The 15,005-nt window shown below is 42.2% G+C and overlaps 1 protein-coding gene across 1 annotated transcript in view; it reads right to left on the bottom strand.

Annotated features, from left to right (window-relative positions):
• Positions 1-15,005, bottom strand: part of gli2a (GLI family zinc finger 2a) — an 80,416-nt gene that overhangs the window by 58,240 nt on the left and 7,171 nt on the right. The window contains exon 2 of the mRNA XM_072686140.1: positions 8,053-8,186. Coding sequence (XP_072542241.1) covers positions 8,053-8,167 — 115 coding nt within the window. The 5' untranslated portion in view covers positions 8,168-8,186. The remainder of the gene's footprint in view (positions 1-8,052; positions 8,187-15,005) is intronic.

Raw genomic sequence — 15,005 nt, forward strand, 5'->3', positions numbered from 1 at the left:
GTTAGCTAGCTGAAGAGATTGTAACAGGTCAGCCTAGCATGAGCATTTAGATGATGCATTTAGAATTTAAGATGCCGGACAACCACATCTATGCTTTCTTATTTGGCTGGACAGTTTTAAAGCATGCTGGATAACAGCATCTCCTTGATTGCTTGGCTAGCATTAGCTTTTAGCCTTTGTAGCCTTGCTTCCATATTCTCTTAAAGTAGCCATTGCGTTTAGCCTTAAATGTCTTTCACTAGTGGACTGGATATACATATATAAGTGTAACTAAAATGAGCCCAGACTAAATGTAGAGATTTGGAATCATCTTGTTGTACAGCCCTGTTTTACGTTTTACCGAACTCTCATTATTCAACTATGCCAAGGAAAATACACTTCCATTCTAGGGCCCCAATACTGTCCACAGTATTGTATATTCAATGCAAACCACACGACCTGTCCTGTTCTGTCAGGAACAATTCCCGAGTAAATGCTCATGTTTTCCTTTCTTTAAACCATAGCAGCCATATTGCTCACTTCCACTGGGCCTGAAATTAGAGGGCGTATCACGGTAGAAGTTCTAAAAGCAGCCGTGCCTCTCCACAGACCGAACGCCAAACTACACCAACTCTCCTCTGTCCAAACAAATCCCAGTTTCTCTTGGGCTTTGACCTCATCTCCATGAAAAAACAAGCCTTCTTTTTAACAACCGCAATCCACCGCAAAGCGCAGTAAGGTCACTTTACCACGTTGTGGGCACACGCACTGTAAAGGAAAGCAAGAGCTACGGCAATCAGTGCTACTCTTCACTTGCTCTCATTATTTGGCCGGACGGTTAACAAGAGCACAACCCCCTCATGCTCCAGGCGACTGTCTGTCCACCAGCGGTTGGAGGATTCCTCTGTTTGTTATCCCTCGGTTCGCTGCATTTACACAGTCAACCCCTGCTGCTTATTTTGCTGGTCACACAGTTTACTATAGCCTGTCTGGGCCGGGTCCTTGGAGCATGTCCAGTAATGACTGCTGCTGTCCGGCCCTTCCCCTGACTGTCTTCAGCCCAACTGCCATCAAAGCCAATCTATGGGAACAAGGGCAATTTCCTGGAAAGTCACATATTTCTCAGAAGATATTTTTCTGTACAGTGACAGAGAAGTTACATTTTAGACATTACATTTTAAACACAATTATCATATCGATACACTCACAGAGCACTTTATTAGGAATACCATGGTAATACTGGGTAGGGTCTCCTTTTGCTCTCAAATTAGCTTCAGATCCTCATGGCATGAATTCTACAAGACACTGGAAACATTTCTTTTGAGACTCTGGTCCATACTGTGAATCTCCCATTCAATCATATCCCAAAGAGGTTCAGATCCGGCGTTTCACAATAAGATGACACTCTCTTAGGGCCTTTTGGCACCACAGGCTAAACATCTAATTGACCTGAGCATGTCTAAACCTACATCCTCTTGATAAACCTTTAAAATTCTTGATTTTTTTGTTTTTGAAGCTCTGTCTGACTTGCAAGTGCTGGCAGCTGACTCTGAGGAATGTGTGTCTGTGACTAAGTCGGTTGATAGGTGTGCTAATTGCTAATGGACTATAATGTGGGAGAGTGACTGGTAGCTGTTTACACTTGTATTTATATCAAGTATCACCAGGAAAGCAACTTTTAGGGAGGAATTATGGCATCTACGTAAAAAAGTATAAGTAATAGTATAAATAATGTTCTCTCTTTAACCATTTCTAATCTTTTAAAAATACAGGTGCTACAGCGATGCCACAAAACAACCACTTTTGGTTTCATGACGAAGCATCTTTGGTTTAAATTTCTTCACACTCACACATCTCTTATACAGACAAGGTTCTTTATGGAACCAAAAGTGGTTCTACTGTGGCAACGCTCAAAGAACCATTCAATCTCCAGTTTTTGAAGTCCATTTACATCATTCGGCCAATCAGAACAAAGCTCATTTAAATATTGCCGCTGTCATGTAAAGACCTTGTGTCTCTATTTCTGCTGTTTTTCACTTTTTTCATTGTGAATTTGCCCGTTGCTCTTGCTCTGTCAGAATTTCACAATGGATTAATGAACCAATAGAAATGCTCCAAAATTACTTGCAAATGTTTTCACATTGACTTCCATTAAAACGTATGATTTTTTCCTTCTCCTGTAAAGGTGCTATTTCGAAAAATGTTAGCCTTTTTTATTTTTTTTAGAGTTTTCTGGAGGGTTTCTGGTACATAAACCCAAACAAATGACCTCCAAACAATAGGATCATATGATTCCTCTACTTTCGAACTTCTAATTACTTACACTGTTACTGTTTCTAGACTAAAGAAATACAGCAACTCCGTTTGTTAGTTCACAGTGTGCTAAGAGCCCAGGAACCTACTTGAGGACCAAATGCTCATAAAGCTGGTGTAAACAGAGTGTGACTTTAAGGAGCTGTAGGTTCTCAGCAAACCCAAGCAACCTTAGTTCTGTTTGTGTTCTGGATGCTATGGCTGATATATTGCTCGGCAGTGTATGTTGTCCTTTTCTATCCGCCCTGGATGCCTGGATGGCTTCAGACATGTTCTTCCCGTCACGCTTAACTGGTCTGCTGGCCTGGCTCAGGGCTAAGATGTGGGTAGTGGCTGACACCCTGTTTTCATTATGGCGAGCGCAGATGTGTCTGAACTTTGGACACACATCTCACCGTGTTTCGCCTGCACCCTAGCCTGAGGAAGCAGCTTGTTGACACAAGTTCATGTTTACATCTCTCACACCTTCTGCTTCTTCTCTTTTAGACCCTTCGCTTGTTTATTGTTCCTCACTCCCACGGTAAGTACATACTGCACTGCTAGCGCAAAAACGACCAGAGCTGGAACGACTGCTTGGGTAACAGGTATCGACAGTGGGATCAATCTGGGAAGAAAGAAAGAAAAAAAAGCACCCGCTAGGACACCTGAAGAAAGAGAGAGCCGGTGGGGCCGGTGGATCCACACCAGGAAGCGAAAACAGGAAGGAACTATCCCTGAGTCTGATGCCAGGATTAGACCGTGCACGCTGGGGATGGCATGCTTTTAAAAAGGAGCGGAAGAAGAAAAGAGAGAGGGAGAAGCGAAGAGGGAATGAGCGGGGGGAGCCGGCTAATCCCCTAAAGCATCCATATATTGCTCCCAACTCCTCTCCCACCGCTTGTAAATGGCTTGGAATGTAACATGTTGTCTTTGGAGCCCATGTGTGTGGACTCCTCCAGTATGGAGAGATTTATGTGTGCAGACGTTGCCTAAAGCTGCCTCTTTCTGACTTTTAACTAGAGGCTTTGAAGCAGGAGCAGAGCCTTCTGGCATTAAAGCAATATCATAGAGATGTACTTTCATTTCAGAGTCATTTATTTATGGGATCTTCTTGGGTGTTGGACTGTATCTCTGTCAGGACTCAAATGTGTGATAATACGTCTCAACTTTTTTACAATGTAGCTCAAATCGCGTCAAAATGGGTCTTTCTTCAACCCCGTAATCATGAGCTTCTCTTCTTTTCAGAAGACGTCTTTCAGTAGTATTTCTAAAAGCTCTACAATATTCTTCAGAAGTTACAAGTTAACAGTACAAATATATTATTCATTATTTTCACTCAACTTAATCTTAGAAATATGCCAGACATTTTAAGTGCCAACATCAAAATGTTGGAGAAAAAAAAAAAAACAGAAAACATTAAAACCCATGTGGCTTAATTCGAGCTTCAAGCTAACTCTGAGGGAAAGTGAGCTGGACTTTTTCTAGCCGGCCTCGGTCTGTATCTAGGCCATGACTTCTCTGACTTTAAGTTTCTTAAACTGCTTAAGAAACCAGTTCAACTTTTCTAGCCTCTTTCACAAATTGTCATGACTTTGTTAGACACATGGTAAAAAAAAAAGAGAAAAAAAAAAACAAAAAAGAGAAAAAACAAAATCAAGACATCCCCCTGCTTTCACTTACCATATCTAATCTTTAAATCCCCTTTAGGGCTGGCCAGTCCCCTAAAGTGAAATTTAAGATGGAGGGGTGGGGAGGGAGCCATGGCTCTTGGAAAGCCATCACGTTAACTGTTTATAAAAGCCACATGAATTAATCTCTTCACAAATCCCCTTAGCCCAGTTATTCACTGGGCCGCCGCTGGTGAAAGAAGTAGTTTCCACAAGGATATAACTGATTCAAAGTCAGAACACATACAGAGTTGAGGGCACAAGTAAAACACAGGGTTTTTTTTTACAAGAAGAGTTCAGCTGACACGTAGATACGCCAAGTCTGGCTGCTTTCGCAAAGTTTTTTATTGCCAGCGTGGATCAAGGCTCGCAATTTTTACGATTTTCGTTTGGTAAATGATGACCCAGGAATCCGTAGCTCATATTTCATCAGATATTGCTCCAAAAAAGGTGCCTTAAAATTAGAATTTTTCCCACTCAGAAAATATATCAGTGTCTTGTTGAGGAAAGCAGTCGGTTCCAGATAGCGGGCAGCTGTACTGCTAACAGGAAGAGAATACTGGACTGAGTCAATAGGCCTTCCTGTAATCTGCCCATGAGTCTTCTCAGGTATCAGCCATTGGGAAAGGCGGTGTCAATATATACAGGACTCTGTGTATAGTTTGTTCTATTCTGACCCTTAAAAGCCGATACTCAGACCAAACAACTTGCTGTTTGTTTAGTCTGTCATGGTAGTTGAAGACTAAAGGTGCTTTAGAACTGCAGGATTCGCTTCAAACGTCATTTATTTTGGTGACATGTAATCAAGTTATAGTTCCACTTGAAGAATAAGGGGGACTTGAGTAGCATCTTTTCTTATTGGTTTAAAAAATCCAAATCGAGCTTCAAAACAATCTGTTTTAATCAAGAAGGAGGAGCTGATGTGGATGTAGGCCGCTAAGGCTTACCTGTGAAAGATCCCTATTCTCTGATTGCTTTTCACAGAGGCCAAGAAACCACAGCGGCGGAAGGGCCTCATTTAGAGAAAGAGAAAGAGAAGAGAGGAAAAAAACAGAGCATAAATCCCTTTCTCAGGAAGATTAGTGGCTGTCCCTTTAGAGTGGGCTACGGACGGAGCAGCTTTTTTAAGCCACATTTTTCTCTGCCAGTGGCCTGACCCCTTGCTCATCCCCCCCTCACTTCCCCAGGGCCGCCTGCTGCATGGCTGAGTAGAATACCCCCCCCCCCCACTTCTCTCTTCGACATTCATCGTCTCCACAGAGACCTACCCAGGAGAGATGAAGCAAGTGTTCTTGCTACTAACTCAAAGTACTACAACAGTAAAAGCCTCAGGACTGGAACACCCAGTCCATCTAATGCACCCATGCTCAGTATTGGTCACTTATATATATATATATATATATATATATATATATATATATATATATATATATATATATAATATTTAGTACATAATAAACCTCATATTTAATGGCAACTTTACAGGAGAAGGAACTTTCAATGGAAGTCAACGTAAAAAGACTTAATTTCAAGTAATTCTGAAGCATTTCAACTGGCCCATTTATCATAAAATCTGATACAATGTAAAGAACAAAAGTCAGATTCAAAGTATTTTAAAACTGAAAAACAGCAAAAAATGGAGATACAAGGTTTTTATGTGACAGCGTCAATATACTTTTAAACAGCAGCCACATCCTCTATCTCATCAGTGTCCATTTTACAGAAATGTGAACACACAGTGGAACATTACACTAGGAGTCCCTCACTCTGAAGTCTGGACTGAGCCGGGGTCAAGGAATTTGGTGCGGTCAGAAAGAATCCTCCATAAACCTCCTCTGAAACAGACACCGTTTACTAACCTTGTAACTCTGAACTTGTACCTGCTTCGAGCACATGTTGCCTTAAGTGGAGAACAGCAACTGGTCAAAGAGCCTTATAAATCCCACAGATGGAGTGCCTTCTTGCTGCAAGTGTGAGGAAGGCTATACAGCTGTGGAGTGTCAGTAGAAATTTGGGTGCCCATTAAAATTCATTTAACGAGGCACGTGGCCCAACACCTACCCATATGACCAGAACCTAGGCCAAGGTAAAGCTCGACTCAATGTGAAAAGGCGTAAAGAATTCAATCAGAGCCAAGTGTAATAGTGTCAAAGTACACGGTAGGAGCGTTTTCACCCTCTCTGCATAAGGACATATGTGGCTTATACTGCTGCAGTTTGTAATGGTAGATTTACAGAACCTCTTAACTTTCACTGTAATTTTAAGGGTGGGTTCTCAATCTGATCCAAGTAATCGATCTGATCTTTTTTTTTATATTTGGTAATTATTTCCCCTTTTCTATCAATTTGGTACAGCCAATTTACCCACCCATTCATTCAACTTCCCCTAGCATTAGCAATGCTCCTGACACTACGAAGTGAGCGCTTAACACACGTCTCCTACGATACATGTGAATCCAGCCAATGCTTCTTTTCGAAGCGCTGCCAATGTGGTATTGCTCGGAGGAAAGCGAGGAAGGAAAGCAGATGCCTGTGATGCCTGTGAGTGATGAGGGGAGAGAGCACCATCTACCCACCCAGAAAGAGCAACGCCAAGCATGCTCTCTTGGACTCTGGACATTGATGGCAAAGCAACGTGGCTCGGGATTCGGACCCCGTTGCAACCCGTGTCATAGTAAAGGTTTAATTTGTAATCAGCCGTGATTCAAGAGGAAAAGATGTGGCAGGAGTGTATTTCCCACATGGTTTTGGCACTAGCATTGCAGATATTACAAGTTTCCTCTGTAAAATAGATGCAGATAGATATGAACATGCCTTACTGGCTGTGCCTCTAACATAGCAGAGCAGTGGTAAAAACAAAGGATCAAACCCGGATCAGGTTGACAGAAGTCGATGCCCAACCTATTAAACTATGCCTGGATTTTCTATTTCTATGTTACAAGCATGTGTGTCCTGCTTTTACAAAAATGCAACAAAATAATTCTTAATAATTCCAATAAACTTCTTCTGGCAGGTCATCAACGTTCTCCATTAAACAGTAATGTTCTACCACGGTAAACTTACTGTATCTATGCTCACTCTCTGTGGAGCAAGATGGGCAAAGTAAGTGAAGTCTGAAGGCTCCAACAGTCACGATTAGTAATGCATAACATTTAGGCTCCAGAGTTCCGAACAAGCTCCTTCGACATCACAGTGGAGCTTTCCAAAACCGTAAGAACATCTCACTCTCAAAATATTAAATAAACTGTCTCATTAATCTCAGGTCACGATAATTAAAATGCTGTCCGGTGCTGAAAATCGGATGCAGAGCTGGAGTAAGCAGAAAATATTAATGATCGTCTTTGTTGACTTTTGAGAGTATGCAAACCAATGCCCTATTTTCGCCAGCTTCTTTAAACAATTAATGATCGTTGCCTTCCTATGGCAGGCCACCAAGCCCTTCATTAAACAGTAAAATGCCACAATATCAAAAGGCCATTAGCATTTCAAAGATCTTTCACCATCCTCATGTTTGTCAGAGGACTCTGACGGACAGCGCGGACCAGTGCTCCACCAGCTGCTTTAAGTAATTTATAACATTTATACTCTGGAGGTAAGAACAAGGTCTTTCAACCTCGTTAGCCTGGGTTTTCATCACACATTCACTGACATCTTTTAAACATGTGCTGCCTTTCTCCCCTTCGCTTTATTCTCTCTTTGCACCATCAAGTCAACAAGTGCTAAACGAATGAACCTATCGGAACGTACGTCCACACGAGTCCGCATCTTCTAACCCCTGAATTAAAAAGGGTTTCTTGACTGTACCAAGAAATGGCACGTGTTAAAAATACCATGAAAGCATTCCGCAGACCTGTCCTTTTTACGAGATTTATGGACTGATTTACATAGAAGCTCTGTTGGGCCTGCTGTCATTAAAATTCATCACTGTCCTTGAGGTCACCTCTAAAGCATTTGATCATCTCCTCTTTAGTATTTCATGCGTAGGACTCGCTCACCTGAAGGTGAACAGCTTCTGAAGCATATGATTTAGGACAGCCCGCTCTCTTAATATTGATAGAGACTGAGTTAAGGATTTCTGATGAGGTCGAAGGCTTGTTCGAAATAAGTTTGCACACCTCGTGTCACGGCGGTGGGTGAGGGCTTCTTGGGCAGGTCCGAGAAGCTGCTAACATCCAGGCCTGAGCCCTTGCACTCCTTCTTCTCTGGCGCAGCTGGTGTTGTGGTCTCCATGACGGGACCTGTAGAGAGCCTGAGGATGAGAAGGACGAACAGCAGTGTCAGTGTCTATACATGAACAGCATCAACCATGACAAGACACATTATGGGAAAACAGAAATGAGTGAGCATCAATGCAGAGTCCTTCCACAGTGCTTTCACAAGTAATATTTGACATTATTTCTACAGGGATACAAATGCAGTAAAATGAATCAAATGTAGATATTTCTTTATATTCACTATATGTCCAAATGTTTGTGGACACCGCTTCAAATGAATGCATTTAGCTACTTTATGTTGCTACCATTGTTGACACAGATGTGCAAATACACACACACACACACACACACACAGCTTGTCTCGTCTCTGCAGAGAAGCATTGCAAACAGAATAGGACTCTCTGGAGCAGATACACATGAACCTCTATGTCTAATGCCAAGTTTGTACTAGAGGGGTATTAAGCCCCGTGGCACTGAGCTGTGGAGAAGTAGAACTGTGTACTTTTGGGATGAGTTGGGGAGTTCAGGGTGAGGATAACTATAGTATAGTATAGTCAACATATAGTCATTAATTATAGTCATAACATATTTAGTACCAGTCAAATGTTTGGACACACAAAGGTGTCGCGGCTGGGGGTTTCAAGGTAGGTTGAAAGTTGTAAGTTGAACTGAAAGGAGATGGTCTGGTCATATAGGCTATTAAAGCTATTTACTGGTTTATGCATTAATGTACATTAACATACTGTGGTTTGAGAGATATTTCTACCCTCACACAACTAAGGCCTGCTTGACCTTTAAAAGTCAAATCTAAAGTAATCTAATCTGTCCAACACTGATCATTTGCTTGTATCTACGTTATACGATTTGTAGGAGACAGAACTAAAAAAGAGAAAGAAATGGAACAAACCAGTTTAATTAAAACCTTTTTCAGGAAATCTTTGTCAGGTCTGAAAGACCTTTAGCAGTCTTAGAGTAGCAGCACTCCACAAGCATGGCATAGCTTTATTAATGCAAACTCAAATATTATCTGATCAGGATATTCAATTTTAGCAGGACCATCCAGTGGTGATTACAAAGCATACAAAGAGCTTCCTCTCCTGTATCTCCATCAGTGCAGTCAAACGCTGAGCTGAGAGCAGATGATTTGGCAGCGTGCCACTTGTTTAACTTCGTGGAACCTATAAGATTATCCTTGGTGCAGTGCAAACAAGTGCTGGTCAGAGACTGAAAAGAAGTCCCTCTTTGGGGCCTTTCAGGCACTGATTGAGGCTATCCACAGTGTTTGCTTTTTAGCTGATGAACACGTTCGTTGAGAGTGGCTGAAGAACAGATGTTGTCAATGGTTTGATTAGCCAAATTTCCCCTCGTATGTTTTTTTTTTTTTAACAGACCATATCATTTCATGAAATGCAAGCATACGTAGCAAAGCATTTTCAAAGGCTCATTTTTATTTTATACAAACTGGATTAAATACAGTCATAACTGTGTAGTTTTGTGTGATCCTCAAGGTTACAAGATGCCAGGCTATATGCAGTCCCAAGAGGTTGGATGGGTGCCGATAACTGGTGAGCAAGCTAACATAGCAGGGTTTATTGTGGATGGTGAGGTAATCACGTATAAAAGCACAAAGACATTACACCTGTTGGTAAGTCCAGGCACAGAGCTGTCCAAATTGGACAGCACATGAGAATGGCTGTTCTCATTTATAGTTATTGGAGCTGAACGCCACAGTTTAAACGTGTTTATGCTTAAAGGCAACCAGAAGGGAATTAACACTTACGTTCTCTAAAATAATTTCCAACTGAGTCACTTTTTTAGCCAAGGAAATGGTTTTCTTTACATGGACTGGAAAGGGGTTCATGGTTTCAGACTAAAAGCAGCAAAAAAAGCCATATTGGACTTTTTTTTGAACAGCGTCGCTTCATTATGGCATTATGGTGAGCTTGCGTCTATAATTGCCCCTTTAGGAATTTGCTCAGAGTCGAGCTGAAACCAGCATGTTAGTGGTCAACGAGACTTCATATTGCATTGCAAAAGCCTTGCTGTTTAAACATACTAAATCCAAATATCATTTTTCTTATGGTCAGCGTCTTGTAAGACGAACATAGGCCATATTCATCACCTCCCAGGGCTGCCAGTTAAAGATTTCACTGCCAAGGTAAGCCGATTAGAGGTGGGCTGTTGGGCTTGGACGGCATCTGTTTCACTTCTTGTAAGCCAAGAAAGTCCATTTGCCATCCTGTGTCATTGACGCCTCTTATAGACTTTTCTTTGGAGATGCTATTAAACGACTTGGATTTCAAAAGATCCTTTAATAACCTTTGATAATGTGATGCTCTTGCTGTGTAACATCTGCAATCTCTCTGTTGTCATCAAATGACTCTTGGCCAGTTATAACATTTTACTCTATTGTAAACGACCCTCATGAAGAATTGCTCCCCAGGTAACTTGGACCCTCGCAGATCAAGGTTGTTCTAGTTCCATATCATTAGCAAAATCATTAGGCAAGAAAGAAATGAGTGTTTGAAGATACTGTCCAAATTCCACTATGCTACAACCAGCACCATAAAGCAAGAAGGGTTCCACCTGGTCTGCTTTGAAGAGAAACGCTTTGGAGCACGTCAAGCACAACTAGGAATCAGTGCTTCTTCCACTCAGTTCTGGGTGCCAACAACACAGGCACCTTCCTCCAGTAGAACCAGGCCGAGATTGACCCTTTGACAGGGCTTCTGAGATCTGATGGGCCAGTACAGGTGTCAGGAACCGAGTGGACAGGTGGTGGCGAGGGCGAAAGAACAACAAGAGAGCGCCTCTTTCATTCTGGATGGCTGCTCTGACAAGTGCAGCGTGTGAAAAGGATCAGAACCTCGGGTCCACGTGACTGAGGTCTATGGGACCCCGCAGGGGTGAGGGCTAATCCTCCATAGTAGCCCTGCAGAGCTCATCAGTCTAACCATGACTATCTTGCAAAATAGCTCACAAATGAATCCACAATTTTCATATAACACATTTTATGTTTAAATGTTTGTGGACATTCTTTTTGATGAACGCACTCAGCTACTTTAAGTTGGTCCCATTGCTGACACAGATGTGCAGATGCCTTGTCTAGTCCATGTAGAGATGTACTCCCATTAGAATACCACTGTCTAGAGCAGATAAACCTATTGGTGCAATGCCTAATGCCAGGCATGGTCTAGAGGGGTATGAAGCCCCCCAGCATTAAGTGGAACTGTGGGTTGAGTTGGGAAGTTGGGGTTGAGGTGGGGTGGTGATCATCCAACATTCTGACCTCACTAACATTCTTGTCGCTGAATGCAGTCCAATCTTCACAGCAATGTTCCAATTGTTTCTAAATACAATTAATAATAAACAATGAATGAGCAGGTGTCTCAATACTTTTGTCTCCTCTGTGTTATCGACTTGCTTGTTGGTTTTGAAGCATTTTCTTTCTAACTTAAGTGATCCAGCTAAACAGTAAGTATGTGGGCTCTTAAAGTGTCAAATTGTATTTTTTTTTTCTCCTCAAAGTTCACACTGAATGAGATTTGGGGAAATGAATGCGTGACGGACAGCTCTGACTGTTTTCTTTTGTGGCTGTAATCACTCTGAAAGGAAGCAACAGGTGTGCAGAGGACCCTTGTACTTGCAGGCCTGGGTACAAACTACCAGCCACACAAGTACAAAGTGCAACCTTCTTGACCCTGCAGAACAAGCAGTTTCAGGCAAAGGCAGGACTAAAAAATAGTCCTTATTAAAGTCCATCACTCAGGGTTAACAGTAGTATTAACAGTGTATTCCATGAAACCCAGTTTAGATGTATCTGATCTGCTGTAATGCTAAATGCAGCATTCATTAGAAAAATTACAAGAACATTAAGCAATCCGAAGAGTCCGAAGGAGATTTCTTTGACAAGTTTCTCAGCAATGGACTGAACATGCACGTATGCCTCGGAGCCTCATTCCATTTCAGCTGCTCAGTTCTTTCACCAGTTCTCAGTGGAATGCAAACACACATCAAAGCGAACTCTTAATTCCAAATGCTGGGTTTCTTTACGCTTCTTTGGCCCCTATCTTTGGCACAGGAGCACGATGGAGATAGAGGTCCACCATCGTTCTCTCACAGAGTCAGTGACCCTAAGAGCAGGTCAGGGTAAGTGAAGTTTCCTATTTCTGAGTCATCCTCAGACAAAGCCCATTCTTTGTTAGAGCTGAATCATATGGAATGCCCTGTGGACCAAGGAAATACAGTTACTATTGTTCTCAAGTATCAAATTGTCTGTTCCTGTTACACTTTCCCCACCTAATGCTTAAAAACATTTAATTAAAGTTGACATTTTGCGGATTTCAACATCACTGAAGTATTTTTACTGCAGCACAGATTTTACCCAGGATCTGCAGTATTTATACAAGCTAATTTATTCAAAGACAGAACAAGAGGTGGAACTAGGGAACCAGGCTTCTGATATAAAAACTAAACAAAAAACAAAACAAAACAAAAAAAAAAAACAAGAGCAGTACTATTTTTTAATACACAGGCAGTATGCCTTTCCTTTATTCTATCCCCTCATTCTAATAAAAAATAAGTAGCATTCATATTCATCAAGTTCATATATGGGCCTCCATGTGAAACGATTTCCTTTGCAAAAAAGGGCAAACTTAATTCAGACAAAAACACAGCTGTTTTTTGAGGCCAGGCCCGACCGCTGCGGCCTGATCCACCAACGTGGTCTTCCTCCTTTCAGTATGAGCACTGTGGAAACCTTTAATTTAATTCACTTTTTACTGACCAGCATTTTCCCTCGAGGCCATGCGGCAGTATAATACTGCCTTGCTCGCTGTAACACTATGTCAAAATAATAGTTTTGAGGAACTATATTTCATGGCGTTCCGGAACACACACTCAGGCCTTGTCCTTGAGGAGAGACGCTAAATTTACTGCGGAATTAGAGATTCCAATTTAGCTTTCGCCTCCGTTCCTTTACAGTCTGGCTGGCCAACAGCAATATTAACGTAGGGTGTTTTTTCAGTGTAGTTCTACTCTCGCAGCTTTTTGGTGATTCCGCTGGTTCTCCAAAAAAAGTTCCCAGAACTCATCATGACACAGACAGGAGATCTGCTGCTACCTGAAATCCAGAACGAACGTTTTTTAGGCAGATACGCACAGCTACTGCTATTGAAGTCAGATGCACAGGAGCACCTTCAACACAAGTTAGCTTGTGGTGAGCTGGGGCTTGGCTTGAGTCGGTAATACCTCCAAGACTAACTGTCAAAAAGACAGCCAGCGTGACCCAGAGGATGAGACTGCCCTTCCCCCATCAAGACTTCAGTAAATGCAATATCCTGTGCTTGATCTCTTTGTCCACATCCAATCTAAAACAGATGTTGACTCCACAACCTACGCAGAAGCATGAGGAGGAATCCCTGTCTGTTTTCCAAGGCTCTACAAGAAAAATGTGGCTGTGTACATTTGAGGTGCTAATGAAATCATTACGAGAGTTGTGTTTACTATTTAAAGGGTTTTGAAACAAGGTAAGGCTTACTTGGTCGACACCCTACGAGAGTCCTAAGGCCGCAGCTGTTGCATCTCACATCACAGAGCTCATGAAAGAATTTCTTCCCTCTCAACACCATTTGCTTGGGTCGCTAAAACGGAGCGGTGTTGTTAGCGCTCTCTGGTCACAGCCTCAGCTGTCATTCCTCTCACCCTGAACCAAGAGCAGGCCGATGCACCCCTTATTAGAATGTTAATTACACCCTCGAGAAGGCAATTATAGTTATTGTGTGAAGTATTTATGCAACAAAGACAATGGGTAGTATGTGGTGTGGTACAGTAAACAGAATACGTCTAGAAAAGCAATTATTTAACGCTAGGAATCCCGACCGCAAAACCGTTACACAGATGGGATGGTGGTGTCAGAGAGAGGCCGAGGAGGGGGTGGAGTAAAAGGAAACAAGTCCCCCATCAAATCTAATGAATCATGTTTACTAAAAATGTTCTACCTCAGCTTTCTTAGAGTGACTCACTGTAGATTCCAAAAACACACAGACGAGATTCAGGAAATGGTGGAAATACAACGTCTCAAGTTGTCTGAACTGGTGAATCTTGTGGGGTGATGTGTAATGAGTCAAAAGCAAAGGTTAACAGTCTATAAAGTAAAAAAATATAAATAAAAATAAAAATCTATTCAAATCTAATCAATGACTTAAGACACGTTGTTTAAAGCCACTCTTGTGCCTGTCTCTCTAAAGATTTCTCAGCACTGTCACTGTGGGTGAGCATATTTTATCGCTCAGTGTGAGACATCCATCTGTGTCCCGGTTTGTTGTCTGAGCTGTGAGTCAGCAGTGTGTCGGCTGTAGGGAGGAAAAGAGGGGCCGTGCGGTCTGATGCCGAATGTCTGTGTGGAAGGGGGGGGGGGGTCAACGGTACCAGCTGCTTGACACCCCAACACCTATACAATCTCTGATCTGATCACCTACAAGACAGCTGCTCCAAGACGGTAGGCCAATTTTTTGCTCTGCAGCAAGACAGATGTTTTATGTTCACGCAGGTACTCTTATCCAGACCGACTTACAATGATAGGTGAATGTAGCGTCAGGGTCTGTCTCAACAGGCACATTAAGCACTGCAGTCTTCTTCCAAGTCAGCCCTGTGGGGACTTCAACAATGTGTGGACATAGGACGAGATGTCCTCAAGGGCGCTGCGTTTTAAAAAGCATGTGTTTGGGAAGCGACTAATTTGACCTGGTAACAGAAATGAGCAAATTTCTGAGCAATGAGCAGAGCTTCTCCAAAGGGTACATATAAGATAGTTCTAGTTCTAAGTTTCCCCAATTTAGTTCCCTGAGTTAGCT

This window comes from Salminus brasiliensis, chromosome 8 (assembly GCF_030463535.1).
Source record: "Salminus brasiliensis chromosome 8, fSalBra1.hap2, whole genome shotgun sequence".
In the NCBI taxonomy this organism is placed as follows: Eukaryota; Metazoa; Chordata; class Actinopteri; order Characiformes; family Bryconidae; genus Salminus; species Salminus brasiliensis.